Source organism: Hyaena hyaena, unplaced genomic scaffold (genome assembly GCF_003009895.1).
Source record: "Hyaena hyaena isolate Hyena2069 unplaced genomic scaffold, ASM300989v1 scaffold_10, whole genome shotgun sequence".
NCBI classification, from domain to species: domain Eukaryota; kingdom Metazoa; phylum Chordata; class Mammalia; order Carnivora; family Hyaenidae; genus Hyaena; species Hyaena hyaena.
Window position 1 is genome coordinate 4607023 of NW_024080642.1, and position 22094 is coordinate 4629116.

General features: G+C 62.2%; 2 protein-coding genes across 4 annotated transcripts; one reads left to right on the forward strand and one right to left on the reverse strand.

Moving 5' to 3' along the window:
• The first annotated feature begins 1396 nt into the window (after positions 1–1396).
• On the forward strand, positions 1397–5254 carry TP53I13 (tumor protein p53 inducible protein 13). 2 transcript variants are annotated; one of them, XM_039251672.1, is made up of 7 exons: positions 1397–1559; positions 1754–1822; positions 2046–2087; positions 3706–3834; positions 3954–4154; positions 4239–4794; positions 4893–5254. In XM_039251672.1, the coding sequence occupies exons 1-7, from the start codon at positions 1488–1490 to the stop codon at positions 5003–5005; spliced, it is 1182 nt and encodes a 393-aa protein (XP_039107603.1). In that variant the 5' UTR covers positions 1397–1487; the 3' UTR covers positions 5006–5254. The 2 variants fall into 2 exon arrangements, with proteins under 2 accessions (XP_039107603.1, XP_039107610.1); XM_039251679.1 differs by lacking the exon at positions 2046–2087.
• A 388-nt stretch (positions 5255–5642) lies between these two features.
• GIT1 (GIT ArfGAP 1) lies at positions 5643–20949 on the reverse strand. Of its 2 annotated transcripts, XM_039252990.1 has the most exons (21): positions 20714–20949; positions 15151–15284; positions 14588–14700; positions 14356–14461; positions 13589–13806; positions 13409–13503; positions 13028–13070; positions 11266–11292; positions 11037–11085; positions 10529–10601; positions 9823–9920; positions 9330–9441; positions 9064–9197; positions 8746–8898; positions 8403–8633; positions 8246–8299; positions 7972–8058; positions 7802–7875; positions 7515–7697; positions 7226–7289; positions 5643–7072 (listed from the first exon to the last, which is right to left on the reverse strand). In XM_039252990.1, exons 1-21 carry the CDS (start codon positions 20763–20765, stop codon positions 6860–6862), a joined length of 2313 nt encoding a protein of 770 aa, XP_039108921.1. In that variant the 5' UTR covers positions 20766–20949; the 3' UTR covers positions 5643–6859. The 2 variants fall into 2 exon arrangements, with proteins under 2 accessions (XP_039108921.1, XP_039108913.1); XM_039252982.1 differs by lacking the exon at positions 11266–11292 and having other exon boundaries at positions 20714–20860.
• Positions 20950–22094: the final 1145 nt, after the last annotated feature.

The window sequence follows — 22094 nt, forward strand, 5'->3', positions numbered from 1 at the left end:
GCCTCCCTCCCGAGGCTCGGCCGCACTCCCTGACCTCGGCGTTAGTCCGGGCCCCGCGGGCACCCTCATCTGCGCGCGAGCCCAGCCCGGCGGGGGGGGCGGGGGGGGGGGTTCCGGCTCCGCGCCAGCGAGGGCTGGGCCGGCGTCCTGCCCGACAGCTGGCTTGCTGCGGGGGGCTCGTTCCCTTGCCTGCATCAGCGTGCGGTCCCGACCCCCCGGGAGCGTGGAGTTCCCCAGGAGCCTGGCTTCAGATAAAGGAAATCCTCAGCACCGCTCCCCAAGAAAGACTTCTCCAGAAGCAACAGCCCCGAGCTCGGGGAAAAGACGCACTCGGGTGCCCTGAGAAGGGGATGCCTGTCACCCTGCGATGGAGCCGTGCCAGGGGACAGATTGCAGTCCCTTTATTGGTTCAGTAACTGACAACTAGAGGGGGGACGAGGGATGATGGGCGAGCAATCCCCCTGTAAGTCACGTTCTCGCTCTCTTTGGAAGTAACCCGTTCTCGCTCTCTTTCTAGTTTGAGGCTGAGCATTTCAACCCTCACCCTCCACCCACGTCCCCTTCGTCAAAATCCTGAGTCGCGCCCAGGCGAAGGGCATTGGAAAGAGGGCAGCAGAGCCGGTGTCCCCCCTGAAGGGGAGGTCCGGCCAGCGCTCCCTGCTGGGGCCAAAGCCTGTGACTCCACCTCACGGTAACAGATGTCTCTCTGGGCACGTGCCAGCCACCGCTGAACTAACGACAGGGGCGGAGGCGGGCATGGGGCGGGGGGAACAAAGCAGCCCCAGGTCCGGCTTCAGCTTCCTCGGACTTCTGGGCCTGAGGAGGGGAGAGGCCTGAGACCCTCCGAAGCTCCTCTGGGTTCGGGCCCGATTTGCGAGGGCACGAGTGGAATGGGCTGAAGGTGGAGCTCTACAGCGGGGACCCTCTTCCTTTCGCAGCTCCGACTTCGGGATTCCGCCCCTCTTCTAGTTGCAGGTCACACTGACGTGTCTGGAGCGGGTTTGCGGGAGGAGCGTACCCGTCTCCCCTCCTGGGCCACTCGGTCCACTGGGATCCCACTTCCCGCCCTTCGCACCCGGCTCCAAGATCCCGCCCAGGCACTGCAGCTGCGCTCGGCAGGCAGGCCGCGGAGACGCGCCGGGACCGAAGCGCTGGCCAAGAAGGGTCCGCGCCTGTGCCGCAGCGCGGCGCGATAGGGCAGGGTTCCTACGCAAAACTTTTCCGGCTTCGGTTTTACCACGCGTGCGCGAAGGGTCGGTGGTTGTGGGCGGGCATTGGGGCGGGGCGGAGGTGGGGCGAGAGTAGCACGCAGCTGCGGGGGCGGGGCGAGGCGGGAGGCGCGCGATCCTTGGGAGTCTGGGCGCGCCTCTGGGGTGGGGGTGGGACGGCGCGCGCGAGCGCGCGCGATCCAGGGTCTACGTGGGCGCGCGGGGGGGCGCGCGTTCCCTGGCTTGCAGGACTTCGGGCCGAGCCCCCGGCCGGCAGGGATGGCGCCTCCGCCGCCTTCGCCCCAGCTGCTGCTCCTGGCAGCCCTTGCGGGGCTCCTAGGTCCCAGTGAGGTAAGGCCACCGACCCGCTCCTGAGCAGGCTTCGGCCTGGGATCTCCAAGCGCTTTGTCAAAAGTTAGTCCTGGAAGGAGTGGCGCGTGGAGAGGGGACTAGGAGTCGTCCCCTGACCGGCTGGGCCTGGGAGGGAGAAGGCAGGGCCCACACCGAGGCTAGCGCTCCAGCTCTTCTGTGCTTTGGACCCACAGGTGGTAGCTGAGCCGGAGGAGGAAGCGGGGGCCAGTTGTCCCGAGGGTCCGTGGCCTCTGCCTCCACAGGTAGGAGCCTGGCAGGGGGTGGGAGAGGGGGGTGTGAAGGGGTAGCCCAGCCACGCTCTGGGCTGCGCCCTCCACGGTCACCCTCTGAGGACCTCTGCCGGTTCCTCTGGCCCACAGTCGCCAGCGGCTCCATCCCAGCCTGGCCAGATGGGGCCTGCTGTCCCTTCCCCACCCCCACGCGGGGCCCCGGCTGCTCTAAGCCCTCCGTTTCCCCCATGCATAGGTGTCACCAAGAGTGACCTACACACGGATGAGCCCATGGCAGGTAAGTACAAGCAGGGAGGCATCCTTGGTGTCTGTACCAGAAACAGTGAGCTCCTTGCAGGCTTTCTCCGCTTTTTCTGTTCACCAGCTCCATTCTTCACCGCTTCCCCCCCGAAGAAACCGTGTTCTTAGTCCCAGAACAGTGACCCACAAGCCTCTGTCCTCTGCAGTGCTGTGTCAGGAATGCTGTCGGGCAGCTGTCTGCCCACGGGCAGGAGGCTGCAAGGGGAACTCTGGCCCTGGTGGCAAAAAAACCCAAAGAACGAAACACCAAAAAAACCCATGCTCCAACACTGCTGTGTGACTGTGGGGAGTCTCCTGACTTCTCTGAGCCCCAGTTTTCTCAAGGGAGGCTGTTAGTAGTGTCCCAGCTCCCGGGGACTAAATGAAGTGTGTGTGCTAGCACTTGGGGAAGTGTAGGAAGCCGTATGAGGTAAAGTGTGCCTCAGTTACTGGGCACCAGACTGTGGCTTCACCTTGCACGGCTGCGTCTGTTTTTGTGGCCACTGGTCAGATACCTTCCCTGTTTGTCCCTTTGGTTTTCTTCCTTTTCAAATCTTTTTTTTTTTTTTTTTTTTAAACCTTGTTAATAGCTCCTGGCCAGGAAACCTCGTGCCACCTTCCTGATGCCTTCCCTCAGACAGCTCTTTCGTTAAGTTATTCCACTGATTGGAAGTCTTCAGTATCTTATTTCTGATCTTCTAGCCACCGAATCCTCACTCCCAGCTTTTCAGGCCTTGTCTGCCCCCCCCCCCCCCCCCCCAGAGCTTTGGTTCTTCTCCAGTCATCTTGGTCTCCCCACCAGCTGTGTGGGCTTCTTCCCACTGCTGTACCTTTACTGCCACTTGCTCTCCACACCTGGCCTATGGTGACCGGAAGCTGGAGTGGGCTCCCTGCCCTCCATCCCATCTACCTCCAAAGCCCAGTGCGAGAGTCCCCTCTTCCTTTGAGAACTCGCCCCATTACATCAGCCCTTACTCCTCACCTTCTCCAAATTTGTCGTGCTTACAACTCCTCTCTCCTAGCTGAACAGCTCATCGCTTTGAGTTTTATGAGTTTGTTCTCTCATTTGCATTAGTTCTGTTGCCCTGAGTTTCCTCTACATTCCCTGCAAGCAGAGACCAGGCATTGTGTTTTGGCATCTCCTGTAGCATCTGGCACAGTGTGGAGCATTAGGTCAGCACAATCAAAGAATAATTAATAATTGATGAAATGTTTCCCTCATGGAATCATGCACCTGCTGCTTGAATGCCCTGCATTTGGATGCTCTGGGAAGATTGAATATATAGATAGATCAGTAGATAGGAGACGTGGACTCCATTTGGGAATGCTTACCGTCTAGACTGGGGACCCGTGGAGCCACTGTCGCAGGTGCAGAGAAAGACAGCTGAAGACTGTTCTGACAGCGTTAACCAGGGCCTCCGGTCATGGAAGTTGTGAGCTTTGAGGTGTGGCGCCTGGTGGGGAGTGCTCAGGGCTGAAAATGCTCAGAGGCCCTGAAGGTGGGTCATCTGGCCCCTTGGGGATCCCTTTAATAAAGCTCTGGCCCCCGGGATGGGAGAACTGGGGATTCTCAGAGTCGCCCGGCCTGGCTTAATGTCTCCGTGCCATTACTCCAGGCTGAGGATGTCCGCTTCCTCTACCACCCCTGTACCCACCCTTGGCTGAAGCTCCAGCTTGCCCTCCTGGCCCACGTTTGTGTGGCCCAGCCCTCACTGGCCCCGGACTCCAGCCTCACTCAGGAGCGGGTAAGCGGTGGATGAAAGGTGGTCGACTGGCAGAGGCTGCAGCCCCATGTGCGAGAAAGGAAAACGCAGGGACTTCCTCTTGCGCACTCCCCACCTTGAACTGCGTTCTCCTCTTGTAGCCCTTGGTGCTGGCAGCGTGGGGGGTGGTGCTGGAGCTGGCACGGATAGAGCCAGCCTGGGCTGCCCACTGGCTGAAGAGGAGGCGGCGGCGGCGGAGGCTGAGGAAGAAGGCATGGTTCTGCTCTGGCAGCCTTTCTGGGTCCTCTCCCTTGGTGCCAAGGCCAGGTAGAGGGAGGCTGTGCTGGAGAGGGTGTCTGCAGGTGAGTGGTGCTGTGCTTGGTTGGTGGCAGGGTCGTTGGGTTATCTGGGCAGGAAAAGGGTGACTGCTGTCTCTCTCCCCAAAGGCTCCGGCTTTGGCTTTTACCCTGCGGAGCTGGCGACCCCCCGGTGCAGAGGAGGCGGCTAGAGGGTCCAGGCACCTCTCTCCTGGTGGTGCCAAGAGGCGTGGGCTGCGGGCCGCTCTTGGCCTCCAGCCCACGCCTTCAGCCCTGAGGTTCCCCCCTGCCTCGCCAAGGAGCTTGGAGGCCAAGCAGCCCGTGCTGGCAGCCCGGGGTGAGGGGGGTGATGCCCCCTCTGGGCCCACTCTCCCCTTGTTGCGTGAGGGGGCTGGAGGCAATGCCAGCTCTAGGATCCGGGCCCAGGTGCCCAAAGGGCAGAGCAGCCCAGGGGGCTGTACCTGTCCAAATGAGGCTTCCCCAGCCCCTCGGGCAGCAGCGCCCCCGCGGGTAGCCCGGGGCCCCACCCCGCGCACGGAGGAGGCTGCTTGGGCTGCCATGGCCCTGACATTCCTGTTAGTGCTGCTCACTCTGGCCACGCTCTGCACGCGGCTGCACCGAAACTTCCGCCGCGGGGAGAGCATCTACTGGGAGCCCACAGCGGACAGCCAGGACACGGTGGCTGGTGAGAAGTTACCTTCCTTACTCCCCATCCCTCCAACCTGGCCCTGGGCCCCCAGGGCATCCCTGCGGACCACTGACCGCTCCCCACCCCGCCCGTAGCTGTGCTGAAGCGCAGGCTGCTGCCGCTCCCGCGCCGGCCCAAGCGTTCCCGCCGGAGACCCCTCCTCCCGCCCACGCCGGACAGCGGCCCAGATGGGGACAGCTCCGACTGACCCGACCCCAGCCCTGCCACTTTGGCCGGTTTGGTTTCTCCGCCCCGGGGGAGGCCGCGACCTCTGCCACGTGGACCCTGCGCAGGACCGCCCCCAGGTGGCCAGATGGAGCATTCCTGCCTAAGCATTGCAAAGGGGCTTGTCCTTAAGGTGTGGTTTGCTGCGGGGGCGGGAGTGGGTGGGAGGAAGGAAATGGGCCATTTCAGCCTTCCTTGCCTGTGTTTCTAATTAAATTATTTTAGTAGAGTCTGGAGTTGAGCCTGTGCATCTGCCACACAGACACTCCCACCCAGGACCCCTCCTAGGCCATTTCGGTTTTGTTCGAAGTGGGAGCTTAGAAAATCGAGTTAGGCACCCACCAGCCTTCCTGGCCTCAGCCAGAGTTTTAGGAGCCTGGTGGGACCCTTTAGCTACCTTGGGGGGAGGGGGAGGGGGAGAAGGCGGTGGTGGTGGTTACTGACACTTTATTTCCCAGCTTCTTTTCTAGAACACAAGGGCTTTCCTTGCAAGTTCCAGGTCTGGAGCAGCTGTAGTCTTCATCTGCCTCCTGCCCTTGCCAGGTCTGTCTCTGTCCCTTTCGTGCCCGCCACCTCCCCAACCTCCTCCTTTCCCGCCCGCAAATCCTCTAAACCTCAGCAACAGCACATGGTCACTTATTTATTTTTGATACAAATGTACATGACACGTCTTGACAGCCCACCCACCACCACCACCACCACACAGGTACAGCCTGGCCCCTGGCAGAGGCAGGACGGGGAGACGGGCTGGCAGGCACTGCCATCTGCCTCTTTAGCCTTCCCAGGCTGCGGCCCAGATTCCAGATGCCCAGATACCCCAGGGCGGGTGCTGGCCTCTCAGAGGTTACGGGGAGGGGCCTCTCAGCTGAGTCAGGGACCCTGGGGAGCCAGCCCCAGGCTCAGGTGCTCAGTTCTGTGCCCCAGCCAGCACAGCCCCCTCCACGAGGGAGGGGGGAGAGGAGAGATGCAAGGAAGTGGTTTTGTTTTTTTGTTAAGTTCATAGAGAAGGGGTATGAGTGGGGGGACCGGTGGGGGGAGGCAACAGCTAGGACCCCAGCTGGTTACCAGCAGTCCCTAGCCCCAGGATGGGAGGGGGGGACTGACCCCCAACTCTGGTCCCCTCACCCTTCACAAAACTCCGGATGGGCCAGGCCTCCGGAACGGCACTGCCGCCCCGCACACGCACACACAGGCACGCAGGGACACTCCGTTACCACAATGTTAAAATTAAGGGGTGGAAGAGAAGAGAGAGAGAGAAAAAAAGATTTTCCAGTGTTTGTTTGCTGCTAGGGACCCTGGGAACACAGGTTGGTGCCTGTGCCCGAGGCAGGGGCCGTTTGGCATTAAAGGAGAGCAGCAGGGGGGCTGGTGGCTACAGGGCAGGGGACATCCACAGAGATTATGTACAAAGGAGGGGATGCCCCCGGCTCAGCCCCCAGTAGGGCTGAACTGGCTCATAGGGGTGGGGTGCCTGTAGGGGGAACTGGCACCACTTGGAGTGTCCCCACCTGACCCTTTGCTGAGGGTGCCCCAGAGGGCAAGGGGCTGGGAGTGATGCCTTACAGGCCCCTGCACGCTAGAAGGGGGGGGGGGGAGATGCTATGTACAGGGGGAGGTGCATGGAATGTGGGGGACAGAAGCTCCTGCCACCCCACCTCCCCATCCCTGGGGGCTCGAGGGGGGGCGGGCACCAGGGTGCCTGGCTGCCAGGGGACAGTGGCAGCACTAAGGGCACTTGTGCCAGCGGCTCTGTGGGGGTGGGGATTAGTGTCTGGGGTGGCCCAGCTCCTGTGGCCAGTGAGGTCCCAGGGTGCAGGGGAGGGTGCAGGGAGAGTGGTCACTGCTTCTTTTCTCGGGTGGTGATGGTGACCAGCTGCTTGGCAGCCTTGGCGATGTCATAGGCGCACTGGATCACCTGCTGAGTCAGCAGCTGGAAGTCCACAGGGGCGCCAGGCTCCGGGGGCACGGTCTTCCGGCACTCACTCTGCAGCCGGTAGGCGCTGGCATTGAGCAGCCGCAGTGAGCTGCGCACAGGCTCCAGGGCTGGCCTCTGGAGGGAGGAGGGAGTTGGGCCTTGGACTTCAGACCATGAGCTATGAACAGGGCCCAGGGTGTCCTCCCTTGTCTCCACCCAGGTAGCGGTCACATTCCCTGCACCTGCCCCACCCTGAGAGCCTTCCACTCCTCTCTCTGGTCCCTGTACCTTTGGGAAGAGAGAGGCCATTTCTGTCACAGCCAAATGGATCTTCTCCGAGCAGGGTACAAAGCTGTGGGGGCCAGGGAGGGTAAACAGGAGGGTTTGCAGGGACAGGGGAACATTGGTCAACCCCCCCCCCCCCCCCCCCCCCCCCCCCCCCCCCCCCCCCCCCCCCCCCCCCCCCCCCCCCCCCCCCCCCCCCCCCCCCCCCCCCCCCCCCCCNCTCCCCTCCCCTCCCCCCAGCCCTCTACAACACCCAGGGGCTGCTGTGAGCCCTGCATCCCACCCCCTATACCTGTCATGCTTGAATTCTTGGGCAGCCCGCAATAATTCCTGAATGTTCTTGGTGACCTGTTCCGTCTTCAGGATGACATCCTCGGTGCTGGGAAGCCCAGGGTCAAGGTCTCCATCCAGGCTTTCCAACTCTGGGTGGAAGTCGTCTTCCTTGCCCAGCTCAAGAAACCTCTTCCCCTCCAGTCTGAGGTTGGGGTTAGAAAGAGACCGCCCAGGGGTGAGGCTGCTTGCCTGTACCCTCACAGCCACGCCAGAGCCCGCTCTGCTGCCTTCCCTGGGCTGCCTCACCCAAGCAGCGGGTCCCCGCTTTGCGTGTTCTCATAGTCACTGTCAGCACCGCTGCCGTGGCGGGAAAGCTTGCTCTGCAGGAGCAGCGAAGGGGCAGTGGGTGAGGTTAACGTTCGCCGACTCACACAGCCCAGCCCCTGTCCCCTGGGCCCTGGGGATGGGAACGTTACCGTGTGGCGGCTTCCTTCCTGGGAGCAGGACAGTAGTGGGGAGGAGGGGGTGAAGGGCACGGATGAGGCCGACACCCCCTTCCGGATCTGAAACCCAGGAGGGCTGGAGTCAGTCTCCCCTCCCTGCCCCCCGCCTTCCAGCTTCCCAGCAGCGAGGGTAGGGACCGTGTGTATCTAGTCATTCCTGTGCCCGGCAGCAGCACGAAGCCTGACACCCACTGGCGCTCAGGACCGAGGTGCACAACTGGCTCCACTTCCCCCACGCCCTCCTTACCCGGTAAAGGCCAGCTGGGACGTGCACTGAATAGATGGCATCCTCCTCCAGCTCCTGGGGGTTGGCACAGTAGGGGTCACGGGGGGCCCTGCGGCAGCCCCAGCCCTCCGTCTCCCCCCCCCCCCGCCCCGATCCTTGAGACCCACAGGCAACTCACAGCGCTGTGGAAAGGCTGTAGCCGGGTAGAGAGCTCGTCCCCGGGGGGGCCCCCAAAGGGCTTCAGGGCAGAGCCTGGTTCATACATGGAGAAGGCCTGGCGGTCCCTGCGGTGGGCACTCCCACCAGGCCCCATGGGTGTGTGTTCAGCCCGCTCGCTGGGCAGCGGGGGTGTGGGCACCGGCCCGGGCGGCTGCCGGATCTGCAAGTTCTCTGCCTGCAGCTTGTGGATCTGAGAGTGGACAGTGGGGTCAGAACCTCCAGAGAGTCCAGGCAGCACCCCACCTCCGGGGGCAGGGGGTCCTCTCCGACACGGGTGCTCCTACCGACGCTGCAGCCCTTACCTCCCTCTGCAGCCTCCGGAGCTCATCACTCAAGCTGCTGTTGACCTTCATGAGCTGTTGCACCTTTGCCTCGGAGGTAGCGAGAGCCTTCTTCAGCTCCAGATATTCCTGCAGCGTCACGGCCCCATCGGACAGGTCTGAGGAGTCCATGCTCTGCAGAGTGAGACAGAAGTTGGTCAGCCTTCAGGGACAGGGGGGCAAATGCCCCCAGAAGACTGTCCACGAGGCCGCAACCAGCCCGCTTGTCCCCGAAGCCCTGGGCTACAAGGGGATCGAGCTGAGCCTTAATGGAGGCCAGGGGAGGGGCAGTGCTCAGACCCGGGCACGGTTGTTCCTAGTGGCACCAGCGCTGCGCAGGGGCTCCTGGTCCGTGTCCTCGTCTGAGGCCACACTGTCGTAATCATGCTGGTCGTCGAGGTCACTCTGGCTCCGCGCAGACAGCTCGAGGTTGTCTGAGGACACAGTCCAGTCACTCAGGCTTCCGCCACACGACCCTTCTATCATGCCATCCCAGAAAGGAGCCATGGAAGAGAATATACTAGAAAAGTGCCCGCTGCCCTCAGCCCCATCCACACCCTTCCCACCTGTGGGGCTGCTCAGGCTCTTGCCCTGCTGTCTCCGCTTGGCCTCGCTGAGAATGTCAATGATCAAGGTGGCAAACTCTCGGGCGTTAAAGCGGGCCAACTTCTGTCGCCCCTGCAAAGCAGAAAGAACCCGGCTCACAGCTGACAGATGGCGGTGGGAACCAAGCGGCAAGGCCGTGCCCTGCTACCTGGCTCACCTGGCCAGATTGCGGGGTCTGGGAAACTCTCAAGAAGAGGCTGGAGTGTCCTCCCCTGCTCACCAAGAGCTCAAAAAAAAAAAAAACCAGCCTCTTACCCTTTTCCAAATCCCAGTGCCAGCGGGGCCCCAAAGGAGGCCTGGGCCAGGGGAGGAGAAGAGCAGGCCTAGGCAGAAGCCCACACAAAAGCCAGCAAGGAAGGGCAGGGCCCACAAAGCCGGCGACCCCAGCAGGGGCACCTGGTGGCTCAGTTGGAGGGGAGGAGGCCACCCCGGCCCCCTGTCCGGCCCCCTCACCTGATTCCGTGTGGCCGAGTATTCGGGGTTAACAGGCAGGAAGGGTACGGCGCTGCGCTCTGTCACCAGGGTGCTGTGGTTCTGGGTGGCTAGCCACACTGCAGGAGAGGAGCAGGGAGCAGATCGTCCAGAGCATCCGCGGGGGCCAGGCCCACAGGGTGGAGGTGGGGAAGCGCGGAGCACCGCCTTCCTCGATCCTCCCCACATCCACCGGGCGCTGGTGTTCAGAACGGGGGTGGTCTTCAGACACCAGAGGCAAGACTGGGTCAGGGCACAGCTGGGCGAGGCCGGCGAGCCGGGCCAGGCCAATGACGACGACCGGAATGAAGGGACTACCTCTTGCCAGGCCCAGCCCAGGGTTTGGGCGGGGATCTGGCTGTGGCCAGGAAGGAGTGATGTAGGGGGGCGGAGTGGGACTGGGGAGCGAGCCAAAGTGGGAGGCAGCCAGCGCAGAGATGAGCCCCAGTCCAGGGCTGGGGGTGGAGGAACGGGCTGGCTGCCTCCGCCTGGCTGGGGACGCGGCCCAGGCTGCTCACAGCCAGCAGGGGCTGCTCTGCAGACCTGCTGAGCGGACCCCCTCAGGTCTCCCTTCTCAGTCCCAGCAGAAGGCCCCGAGAGCCACAGCAGGCCCTAGCGCTGCGCCAGCAGCTAGGCAGGTGCCCTTGTCGCATCCCCCCACGGCCTCAGATGCCCCCCCCGGGCTCACCAGCATCATTCTCTCTTCTGTCAACCTCGTCGTAGACGTCCATGGCAAGCTCCTCAAAAAGCCGGTTGCTGAGCTAGAGACAAAAAGGGGGACCCAGGCTTCGTCGGATCAGTTGGTCCCCAGTGCTGATAAGACCAAGTCAACCAGGATGTCCTAAGATGTGGGAGGTGGCTTGTGTCCTTTATGCCGCCCAGCCCCCACAATCTCAGAACTGGAAACTGGGGCAGGGGTCTCTCTGCCAAGCTTCAAGCTGGGAGAGGATGGAAGGGAGACCAGATTAGACCAGTTAGTGCCCTCGGAGGTCAGAGGTGGAGCTGGAGCCTGGGAGCCTATGGAGGGCAGAGCCAGGGTCAAAGCCAAGGGGTGGGGAGGTGGGGGAGAGGAAGCAGGAAAGCTAGATTGAGGGGCAGGTCAAAGACTTGCAAAAGGAGACCAGCTCAGAGGACGGGGTTGAGGCTCAGCGGCGGGGGCAGCTCCGAGTATTAGGAGCCTGGCCAAGGAGACTCACCGCCTGCAGCTTCTTCTTGGCAGCTTTGGCCAGCTCGGACAGGTCTAGGCTGTGGGAGGAGGAGGAAGATGAGGGCGGGCAGATAGAAGAGGTGACCAGACCCCCGCCTGTGACTCCCAAACATGCAGGGATCTCAGGAAGACGACATCCCAGACGCTGCATGCCAAATGCCGCCCACCCGCCCCGCCCCCAACCTCCAGAGCCTGCTCCGGAGGCAGGCACCATATACCTCTGAGACATGCACTTTTGCCGAGATCTAAGTCCAGAAAAAGGCAGCATTGGGAAGAATAGGACAGAGGCAGCGATTACCCAGGAGCAGGGCAGCACGTGCCTCTCACGGCAAGCTCAGACCCATCTCCGTGCACACGCCAGACCCGGAGGGTGCAAAACGGAACTCCTCTCCCCTCCCAACCTGCTCCTAGACCAGCCTGCTCTCTCCCTCCGTGACCCGCTCACCCAGCACCAACGGCTGCTCCCGGAAGTCACTGGAAACCTCCCTCACCCTCCAGCCCCAGCCAAGCTTTCCCCGGTTCTGCCACTGAGCCCTCTTTGCCTGGGCCTTCGCAAGTTGCTTCATCCGTCTTTCTACCTCTAGTCTTGCCCCTACAATCCTTCTTTTCCACCCAGCAGCCTGGGTGATCTTTTTGACACGTTGGGCTACACTACCCCTGGCCTTAAAAACATCTTAATGACGAAACCTAGATATGGATACTTCAACTGCACTTTCATAAAAAGCTCCCTTAAAAAACACACTACGTGCTTAGCGTGCGTTATCTTAATGCTCTCAACGGTCCAGAAAACGTAGGTAGGTACCGTCACCTTTACTTCCACGAGATAACTAAGGTTACTGAAGTCAAACAGCCCGTAAACGGCAGGGCTGACGCCCCCATATCCGTGCTTGGGACCTCTCTGCGCTTGCTGGGGCTCACAGGACCGGCCGTTCTCTCGCCTGTTTCTAGTCCAGGGCTGCCCCTGGGAGTCCCTGCTTCTCACGCTATGCTCCAGCCACACGACTGCCTGCAGGTCCCAGTACAGCGTTTCTCATTTATACCACCTACGCCTTCTGCTGCACTCCCCACACAGCCGTCCGACTAAGCTGCCTCCTTCTCTGGACTGGGAGCTCCTGAAGGGCAGAGATCATGTCTGAGTTACCTCTGTGTCTCAGGGCCAAGAACAGCAGCTGGCACCAGGCAGGTGCTCAGTTAACACTTTATTGATCCATGCCCATATGTGTTTATACACACACACTAGACGAGCGTGCAGGTACACACACCCCGCAGAATAAGACCAGAGAAGTAGGAGGGACTCTTGGAGTCTCAGAACAGAGTAGGTCTGGGTTCAAGGATTCAAGACGCCTAGGCCTGACAATCCCCGTCTGCCCACACTGGTCTTTGGAGGGGGAGAAACCGCCTCTTTCTGGGATCCAGGCCAGCAGGCACAGGTTGGAAAGAAGACAGCCTTCAGAGGTGGCCACCAGGTGGCGCCAGCATCCATCTTGTGAACCCCCACGGCCTAGGCGCCCAGAGGCTTTGCAGGTCAGAAGCAGAAACACCTCAGCGGTGCCGTACCCTGCCCCCACCTCCTGCCCCTCCGCAATTTCTGAGCACAAGGCAGAGGCCCAAAGTTAGTCAAATCCCTGGGGTCCACCATCTTTTCACTGAAGAGCAGAGGCTTGTCTAAAGATTTAACAGTGGGGTGAACGCCACTGGAGCAGAGCCCTGTGAGCCCCACTCCTGGGGCAGGTCTTTCTTGTACTCAGGCCTGTGTGTGATGGCCTGGGGCTCAGGCAGTGGTTGGCCATGTGCTGAGCTGCCGTCTCTCTCCTGCCTCGGGGCCCAGCATTAGGGAGTGAGGACTGGCCTGAAATGTTTGTTTCCCCAGGGGGTAGGGGACCCTAAAGCCCAGGGAGTGGGAGGGGTGGGGGTTCTGGGGCTCGGGCACTCACATGGCATCCAAATGCCTCTGGGGAGGGGCATCAGGTGGGCACTCACCTGTCAGCCATCTGTGGGATGATGTAATGCCCATTCTTGTGATCTGAACAAAAATAAAAATGCCAAGTCACTGGTGCTGGGTGGCCTTAGCAGCTGGGAGCCCACCTCACTGCCACGAGCAGAGCTTGGCACCCAGACGTGTCAGGGGACAGGGAGGAGGGCAGGTCACCCCCAAGAGCCCTGGGAGCTGACTGGAAGTGATGCCCACCCCCCACTCCCTATCCCAGTGTGCTGTAGCCCAGAGCCTTCATCAATTTCGCAGGAGCCGGTTGCCTAGCAACACTGTTCCCCAGCCGGCTCTGTCACCATGGCACCTGCTGCTGGGGTGTGTCTGGGTCCCACCTGCCTGGCCGAGCCAGGCCCGCCCCGCATTCTGCTCACCCGGCTTGCGTCCACAGAGATAGAAGGCCAGCCGGTCAGTGAGCTCATACTGGCACTCGACTAGTCTTTCCGCCAGCTCATGGTGCCCCGCCTGCCTGTGGGGAGGGGGCATGGCTCAGCCCTGCCGCAGCAGTCCACTCTCCCCACCTGCCCAAACCTCGCCCATCATCCAACCCTCACCTGGCATAGTCAATGGGTGTGCGGCCATTCACATCGGGGGAGCCGGGATCAGCTCCATACACTACAAGCAGCTCGGCCTGCAGTGTCTGCCCTGCCTTGGCAGCCACGTGCAGAGGTGTGGTGCCCTTCTCCGGATGGAAGAAGTTGGCCTGGGCCCCCAGGGACAGCAGGCGCAGACACGTCTCCAAGTTGCCCGTCCGCACGCTAGAGTGCAGTTGCTGCAAGGAGCAGAGTGTGCAACAAATGTGTGTGGGGCCCCTCCCCTCCTCAAGCTGTACCAAGTCAGGCAGCTGCTGGGACTCCTACCGGCTCCACGGGCCCGGCTCACGTTGGGTTGTCAGGGAGCACAGAGACTTTAGTGCCAAGCAATAATAGCTGCTCTCAGTCACCATCTACCTGTGCTATGGGCTCTGCCTGGAAGAGGTAGACTCTATGAGTGAGGTGCTCTTACTTCTTTCCCATTTTACAGCAGAGGAAACTGAGGCTCCGAGTGGCTAAGAAACCGGCCCAAGTTTTCCCAGTTTTTGGATGGCAGCTGGGGAATTCTAGCCCTGTTGTGTCCACTTAGAGGCAGAGGGGCCTTGGCCCCTTGGCCAAGTGCAGCCTGACCGCCATGCAACCTCATCCCCTTCTGGGCCCTTATTCTTGCCTAACCTGGCCAGCTGCCTTTGGGGCCGGGGGCTTAGTGGTGACGGAGAAGCCCTCGGGGTGTGGTGGGTGACAGGAGGGGAGATCCGCCCGTCTGCCCCCCATGGGGCCCCTCTGACCTTGCTGAGGTCTTTGGCAGTGACCCCGTCATCGTCCCGGCATGGAAGCTTGTGTACAAACGCCAGCATCTGGTACTTGGCCCTGATGAACTCTGACTTGATGGGGCTGGAGGGGGCACACAGGAGGAAGTGGGGGGGGGAGCAGGGCGGGAGTGGCTAGGCCCCCCGCCACCGCTCAGACCCAAGTCCCACGGCACGCAGCCCCTGCCACCACCCCTCCAGCCCAACTCACTGGACTTTGTCCTGGGGGTTGGCTTTGCGCCGGCCACTCTGCACTTGCGCGGGGTCCAGCAGGGAATGCTCCCAGATGGAGTTGGCCCCGTTGCTGGCGAGCGTGTGCACCATCTGCAGGGAAGGAGTGCCAAGTGAGAGTGCCCACTGTGCACTGGGTACTGGGGGAAACACCTCCGAGAGCTGGCCACAGCCGGCGTGGCTGCAAGCAGTGCCGAGGGGGCTGCCGTGTGCCTGCCAACCACCACACCTCCAGCCTGCCGGGCCACCCAAGCCCGTGGGGCCTGCTCAGCACCTCAAGTTGCACGGCAAGTGTGCCAAGGCTCAGAGAGGTTAACTCGCTCAGTGCTACACGGCCAAGCGAGGAAGTGGCAGAGCTGCGGGGAGAGCCCGGGTCTGTGAGACCCCGGTCTCGGAAGCCCCCCGCCTGCACGGCAAGGATGATGGATGGAAAGGGTCAGGGGGTAGGTTCTGCTCCAGGTGGGTGCTGCCCCCTGGAAGCCGCAGAACCCCGAGCAGCGCGTGTGGGTGCGGGGGAAGCGTGCCCACATGGCCGGCCCGTACCTGCAGCAGCGTGGGGGGCCAGGCGCTGTGGCGGAGGTGCTTGACGATGGAGATGTGGCGGCCCAGGCTCCGGTGCACACTGCAGCACTCGTCACACACCAGCACCCCCCTGCTGATGGAGGCCCAGCCAGGGTCTGCCAGAGGGGGAAGCAACGGTCAGCGGAGGCCAGGTCACGGGCAGTGCGCGCTGGGCAGTGCTCTGGGCCTGCACTATGCTCACACGCTCCAAGTACCTAGAGCCTGACCGCCAGGACGGCACAGGTTGCCGCCGCCGCCAAGGAAGCTGAGCTAAGGCGTAGGAGGGATTTCCCCAAAGGCTCGCAGCAGGTGACTGACAGCTGCACCCCTTCCTACACATCTTTGCCTGGTGGTGGGGGCGGGGGGGAGCGGGGCGATGTGTGGTCCCCAGGGTCTACTCAGCGGGTATGTCTTCTTGTTCTGCAGTCTCTCCCAGGGAACAAGACGGCTGGCCCAGCCCTTCCCCAGGGAGGCAGGAGTCCTCTGGGGGATGTGACACTGATGCCGCATGCCAGACGTCCTAGACGCCCCTGTGTCTGTTTGGGTCAGCGCCACACTCTCCTGCACCCAGGCTTCTGCTGGAACCACCGGCCGCCCGCCTGACCCACTGGACCCGTCCACGGGCTCCTGCCTTTGCCCTCCTCTTGGCAGGCAAGAGGCCGTTCCATGCTGAGCCTCTGGCCGTCATCACTGAGGGGCTGCGCCAGAGCCCCCTTATCAGGGCTGGAGAGGGCAAAGGAACCAACGCTAGGTGGACCCGTACGTAGATGCCTCTCCTAACTGCCAGGCAAGGTAGGAAACGCTATCCTTGCTTTCCCAATGAGGAAATGGTGGCTCAGAGAGGTTAGAGTGGTTGCTCAAGGTCGCACAGCTCATGAGTGGAATTGCTGGGATGTAGACCCAGGCACAGAAACCATGCCATGTTCATACCCACTGCTCTTCGCCTGCTCTTGCCCGGAAGAGGTCGGCCCCAAGAGGGCAAGGGCCCCGGAGGCCGCTCTTCACTCCCCGGGGAGCAGCAAACTTTGGAAACAAGAAGTGGGGGCCAGGACAGGGTGGGAGCTCCTTGGGTCCTTTTCAAGGGCAGGGGAGATGCCACCCATCCCAGGCCCCTTGGGAGGGGGAGGAGACAGCTGCATACAGCTCAGGCTGTGGAAAGGTCACGGGGGAGAAAGCAGCCATTGTGTGCCTCCAGAGAGTGGGGGCAGGGAGCTCCTCTCCCATGCTCCCCCCCTCCCCCCCCCAAGTCTCAGGAATCCCTGGGCTGGGTGGAGGAGCAGGGACTGGCTGTCTTCCTTGCCTGGGAGTGCTCAGGGAGTCCGGGGGCGGGGGGTCAGTGGACGGACAGGCTGGAGGTTATGAGAGCCTCTCCAACCAGAAGGCAATTCTCAGACCCTTCCCTGCAAGGACTTCCATCGAAGTTCCCAGGAGAACTGTAAGGAGACTGAGTCAGGATGCAGCCTTTGTTCTGCCTGCAGCAAGTGTCCACTCCATAGGGACAGGAAGAAACAAGAAGTGAAAGAAGGGGTTCAGCTCTCTGGGTCTGGGCTTCTTCAGGCATCCACCCAGAAACAGGGCAATAAAACGCCTGCCATACACCTTCCTGGGAGCTGATTCCAGGGGCCCACGAGGAAGGGACCCACCATCTGTGCGCCAAGAGGGGGAGCCCTAGGACACTTTTTAGTACTGGCTTTACCCAAACAGTGAGGCACCCCAGTGAGGCCCATGGAAAGCTCCCTCCCCCCACGCCTAAACCACTGGGTTAGGGGTCTGCGCGCCAGCCACCAGCCACCTCCCGGCAGCCCAAGCAGGAAGCTGGAAATGACGCAGCCTAAATTCCTCTTGTTGAAATGGTGGGGTTTCCTGTAAGTGGGGAGCCGCCCAGGCCAGGATCATAAATGGGCCGCCCTGAGGCCTCCAGCCCAGGCCCATGGTTCTACCAGGGAAGCCGGGCCTGGGAAGACTGCATAGGTACCCAGAGCCAGACCAGACATGGCGAGCCTCTGAACATGGCAGTGACCAAGAGATCAGGATTTGGGGAATGCAGTCCAAGGCTTTGCCTGGCACTCGGCCCTGGGGGAGGGGTCCTCTCTCTCCTCCACAATGACCTGAAACAGGAAGGTTGAGCAGGGGACACTGTCCTGGTCTGGGACACACCGGTGTCAGCTCAGTTCTGGGCTACACAGATGAGAAGCCCGCCCTAACCCTACTACGTACTTCTCATATGCCCAAGGAGCCCTGCACCTACCCAAGCAGGAGCCCCCAAGTCCCACTTAGGCCAGTTCCTAAGGCCAGGTAGGGTTTCTGAAAGTCACATGACTATTGTAGTTTAAGGTTAAGGGCCTCTTGCCCCCAAGAGGCTCCCTAGACTAAGCTTGGGGTGGAAGGGACAGACACACAAGGAGTTTTTTGTTCTGTTTTTTTAAATAGGCTCCATGTCCAACAGCACAGCGTGGGGCTTGATCTCATGAGATCAAGAGCAGTGCGCTCCACTGACTGAGCCGGCCAGGCGAGAAGACGCGGGGACCTCCTCAGGATCCTGCCCACACGCCTGGCAGCTTCTGCCTCAGGGTGGGGGTCTGGGAAGTGTGGGCAAGTGGTAGGAGGGATCCTGCGATAATGTGAACCACGGAGGCCTCTACTAAGGTGAATTAATGTCACCACCCAAAGCCATTAGTGGCCTCTAGGAGCAGCAGGTCTGTCCTAAGAACCAGCGAGTCCTGGGCAAATCATCCCTAGGCGCGAGGGAGAGGCCCACCATCTTGAAAGCAGCCCAGAGTAATTAGTCCATGGGGACAAAGGTCACAATGGCGGTTACTTTGGGGGGCTGTTGAGTGCCAGGGGGCAGAAGAAGGGCTCAGAGAATGATGGAAATGCTCTACCTCTTGACTGGAGTGCTGGTTACGCAGGTGTACAGACATGTAAAAACTCATCAGGCTAAAAGGTGAGGTGCAGGAACTCCTGCGCGTAAGTTAAACCCCGGTGAAAGAGGAAGAAAGCCCACCATTCACCCCACCCAACCACCCGCATTACGAAGAGGACAAATGAGCCTGCAGGTTTCCAAGCGTCCCCGGCCAGCGGCCACCCACGCGCATCCAAGGTGCCACCCAAGCTACTTCAAGGTCCCTTGAGGGATTCACTCCTGTGCCCCCCAAGTGGGAAGGTTGAGACAGACGCCCGTGGGAGGACGAGCGGCTCCTGAGCTAGGCCGGGAGTGGCAGGGGAGTGGAGGGGACGCACGCGGTCTCCAGGGCCCCCGACTCCTGCCCCTCCCCTGCACTCCCAGGGCAGCGGGGTACACCCGTGGGGCCTGGCGAGGCAGGACCACAGCAGCCATGCCACGTCCAGCTGTCTTACAAAACACACTTGCCACCTGTATGCCCAGGCCTGGAAGCAGAGGGAGGATGCAGACCTTGGGGGCCAGCCTGCACCTCAGCTTTCACCTCTATAACTTCCCCAAATTATCCCAGTGAGAGAAGCCTGTGACGAGGTAGGAGGCGTACGCCAACGGAGTCCAGATTGGGGTAGCCCCGAGGAGCCAGCTGGGGTCCTGACAATATCCAAACACCCAGGGAGTGCCTGCCGCCAGGTGCCCGGGGTAGGGTGATGTGTAAAGACTGTGCCAGCACCGCGCCCACTTCACATCCTCCCCGTCTCACTGCCTGCCTCTTCCTGGCCTGTGTTCTGGATCAGGGGCAAAGGAGGAAGCTGGGGCAAAAATGCCTCTGTGGGACGACGACTATGCGTAGGAACCGGACAGTCCCAAGACACCCCGCTCCTCCCTGAACCCACTGGGCACCCAGATGCTTCAAACAAACGCAATGGAAAAAGGGCAACCGCCTTGCTGATTCTGCCCTGTGTCCCTCTGGCTGAGAATCAGGACCACAGACTTGAAGATGGGAAGGTCCTCAAAACCATCTCTACTCCAACACCTTCACCTCACAGTTGACGAAACTGAGGCCCAGAGTGAGGAAAGTCTTGCCATGGGTCACGGAGTAAGCTGACGGGGTGAGTGCCGCTAAGCACCCCACGCCCATTCTCTGCCCGCCCTACACAGGTTCAGAACAGCCTGGGAGAGACAGAGAAGGCGTGCTCTCCTCTCAGCCCCCCCATCCCCAGACCTGCATGCGGTTGCGGGAAGGAGATCACCGTTTCCGGCTCATCAGGGTAAGGACACATAAGCCCAGATAGCTTCTTCAGGGTCCTCTAGACCATGACATGCCCTGAGAGGAGTCGCAGGGTCACAAGTACCCGCAGAGCGCCATGTCTCTGTGAGGCATCCACAGTTACCAAACACTCTAGCAGGGAGGCATCAGAACCACCGGAGTTATTTGTGGGTCCCAACCTGTTGGGGTCCCGGGCCTGTCCGAAGGGTGGCCGGAAGTTATGGGTCCATGAAACAGCACTTCACACTCTGACACCTAATTGTGCCCAAAGTCCCCCTGGTGTTCATAGACACCCTGAGCCTGCCCGGAGGTCTCTCGGGGAGAGAGATCCTTGTTAAAAGAGAGGATGGACAAGAGCCAAGCCTTGCTTCCCCAGGCCAGCTGCTGAGCCCCATCACTGGCAGTGTCCTCCCACATCAGAAGATAGCAGCCCCTCAGGTCACTGCTCCTCACTTCCTCAGCAGGTCGCGGAAGGGGGTTGGGGGTGGGGGTCACATCAGCCTGGACCTGACTGTGCTGGGAAGAAGGGAAACAGCAGGGTAAATACAGCCAGGAGGCAGGCCAGGAAGCCAGCCAGATCCTGAGAATCCAGGCACTCCCGGGTACTGTTCCCTACCCATTTCTGGCCAGACTGGGCTAGAGGGCTAGAAGGGGTCTGTGCCCAAGCTGCGGCAAGGCTAAGCCCCCTTCTCAGGCAGGCCTTACTGGGGCACAGGAAAAGGCAAGCTAGTTGCTCCCAGGGATGCCTCAGAGGAAGATGCCCAGACTGTACCGGCCCTCAGCACCAGGCCCTGCAAGGAGCCCCGCCTTGGGAAGTAGAGGCAGGGATTCCTAGGAGGAGCCACCCCTCCTCTGCTCCCGAGGAATCACTATCCAGGCCTCCCCGGACCCATCTGCCCAGCTCTCTGCCCCTTGACCTCCTCCTCCTCCTCAGCGGGCGCGCAGGGGGAGCAGCAGGTGCAAGACGCGGGGGTGGCACGGAGGTGACACAGAACCACACTCGCCCCCACCTCCTAAGCCCTGCTGGCCTCTGCCACAGCCCTCCTCCACCCTACCACCCCAGGCTGGAGCTTCCGTTGGGATACAGAGATGGAAGGGGGGGGGGGCAGCTAGCTGCCTGCCTCTCTCAGACTGAGGGGTGGGAGGTGGCGCCGGGAATGTCCTTCCTTGCTCGTCCACGGACGCGAGGGACTGGGGGCCCCCAGCTGGCCCTCTCGCCAAGGACGCGGCTCCGCAGTGGCCCGGGCGGGGGCCGAGGCCGGAGGCCGCAGCCCCCAGCCCCGCCCCGCCCTCCGGCCCCGCACGGCGCTCCCGCCAGGCCCCGGCGCCTGCCCGGCGGCCTCGCTGCGCGGTCCCGCCCCCGGCCCGGCCCCGCTTACCCGGGGCGCTGCAGTCCGCACACACCTCCGCCCGCGGCCCCTTCCGGGACATCCTCAGCGGCGACGCGGCCGCAGCCCTCTGGGCCAGCGTGGGGGGCGCGGGCGGCGGGCCCGGGCGGCGGCGGCCCCTGCTGCCCGGCCCGGCTCCGGCAAGGCCCCGGCTAGGCTCCGCGCGCCCGGCCAACCGTCCGCCCCCGGGGCTGGCCCGGAACCCGCCGTGCCCGCCTGCCCGCTCGCCCTCCGGCGCCCTCCGCCCCGCGCCGCCCCGCGCCGCCCCGCCGCCGCTCGCCGCTCGCTCTCTCCGCCCCCTGCGCGGCTCCGGGCCGCTCCTGCAGGAAGCGGCGCAGGCCCTGCCCACCGGGGGAGGGGCAGCCTGCACACCCGCCCCGCCGCCCGGCCCTGCGGGCCGCGCCTCCCGGAGAAAGGAAGCCGAGAGCGCGGGCGGGAGGGGGCGGGGGTGCTTAAAGGGGCCGCGCGGCAGCCGCTGGGCAGGCTGGAGAGGGCAGCGTCGCCTTTGGCCTTGGCCTCTGCTCTGGCACTCTCCGGCCCCGCGGCAGTGTGAGTTACCCTCACAGCCCCATCCCCTTCGCTTTCCAGGTGGAGGGTGGCCCCGGGGGCTCGGGGACAGTGACCCCTGGGGAACAGGGAAGAGTAAGGAGCTGGAGGCCCAGGCCTCTTTCCCCGTCAAGGGGCTGTGGTTTGGGATACCCGCCTATGTCTGGCTGGGGTGAGGTGTTCTGTCCTGGTCCTCCATGTGTCCTCATCTGTGTGTCCAGGTGTGTGTGTGTGTGTCTGTGAGTGGTCACACCCTTGCTGATTACGCAGGATGCCAACAATATGGACGCCCAGGTGTTCCCCTGCCTCCCAGCTAAAAATACATCTATACCTCATCCATGCTTCCATCCCAGGAGGCAAGAATCTGGGCACTTTTTAAAGACCTCCCGAGGAGCGACCACTGTGCCTGTGTGCAGTAATATCCACTTGGCATTCGTCTTGTATATGTTCACGCTGTTTCTGGGCCACCACAGGTTTGTGTGTCCAGGGCGTGTGCATGTAACACACAGGGACCTTTTCTTGTGGTGGCCTTTCTTCCTGGACTTCACACGGAGACTTGGCGTAGGTGGGGTGGGGGACAGGAAGCGGAGGCGCAGGCAGCACGTGGGTGCACCCCTGCACTGAGCATGCTCCCCCATACACGTGTGCCCCGCGTGCACCCAGCCCCCATCCCTGCAGCAGCAAAATGCCAGAGCACTTTGCTTGTGGGAAGAGGGCAGGGGTGGCCAGGACTAGGCCTGGGGGCCAGGTCAGTGGTGACAGAATTAAGGGAAGATTCCCAAGGGGTAGGGGATCCTGCTCAGTAACGAGGGAGGAAGGGAGTTTT

What these genes read in the sequence shown, in the direction of transcription:
- GIT1 (XM_039252990.1), bottom strand. Translation starts at nt 20,765, where the DNA reads ATGTCCCGGAAGGGGCCGCGGGCGGAGGTGTGTGCGGACTGCAGCGCC. An exon ending in GAGCCTGAGCAGCCCCACAG is followed by an intron (nt 9,198 to 9,329) that starts GTGGGAAGGGTG and finishes CTGTGTCCTCAG; the next exon opens with ACAACCTCGAGCTGTCTGCG. An exon ending in AGGAAGGAAGCCGCCACACG is followed by an intron (nt 7,876 to 7,971) that starts GTAACGTTCCCA and finishes CTGCTCCTGCAG; the next exon opens with AGCAAGCTTTCCCGCCACGG.
- TP53I13 (XM_039251672.1), top strand. Translation starts at nt 1,488, where the DNA reads ATGGCGCCTCCGCCGCCTTCGCCCCAGCTGCTGCTCCTGGCAGCCCTT. An exon ending in GGCTCCTAGGTCCCAGTGAG is followed by an intron (nt 1,560 to 1,753) that starts GTAAGGCCACCG and finishes TTGGACCCACAG; the next exon opens with GTGGTAGCTGAGCCGGAGGA. An exon ending in CGTGGCCTCTGCCTCCACAG is followed by an intron (nt 1,823 to 2,045) that starts GTAGGAGCCTGG and finishes CCCCATGCATAG; the next exon opens with GTGTCACCAAGAGTGACCTA.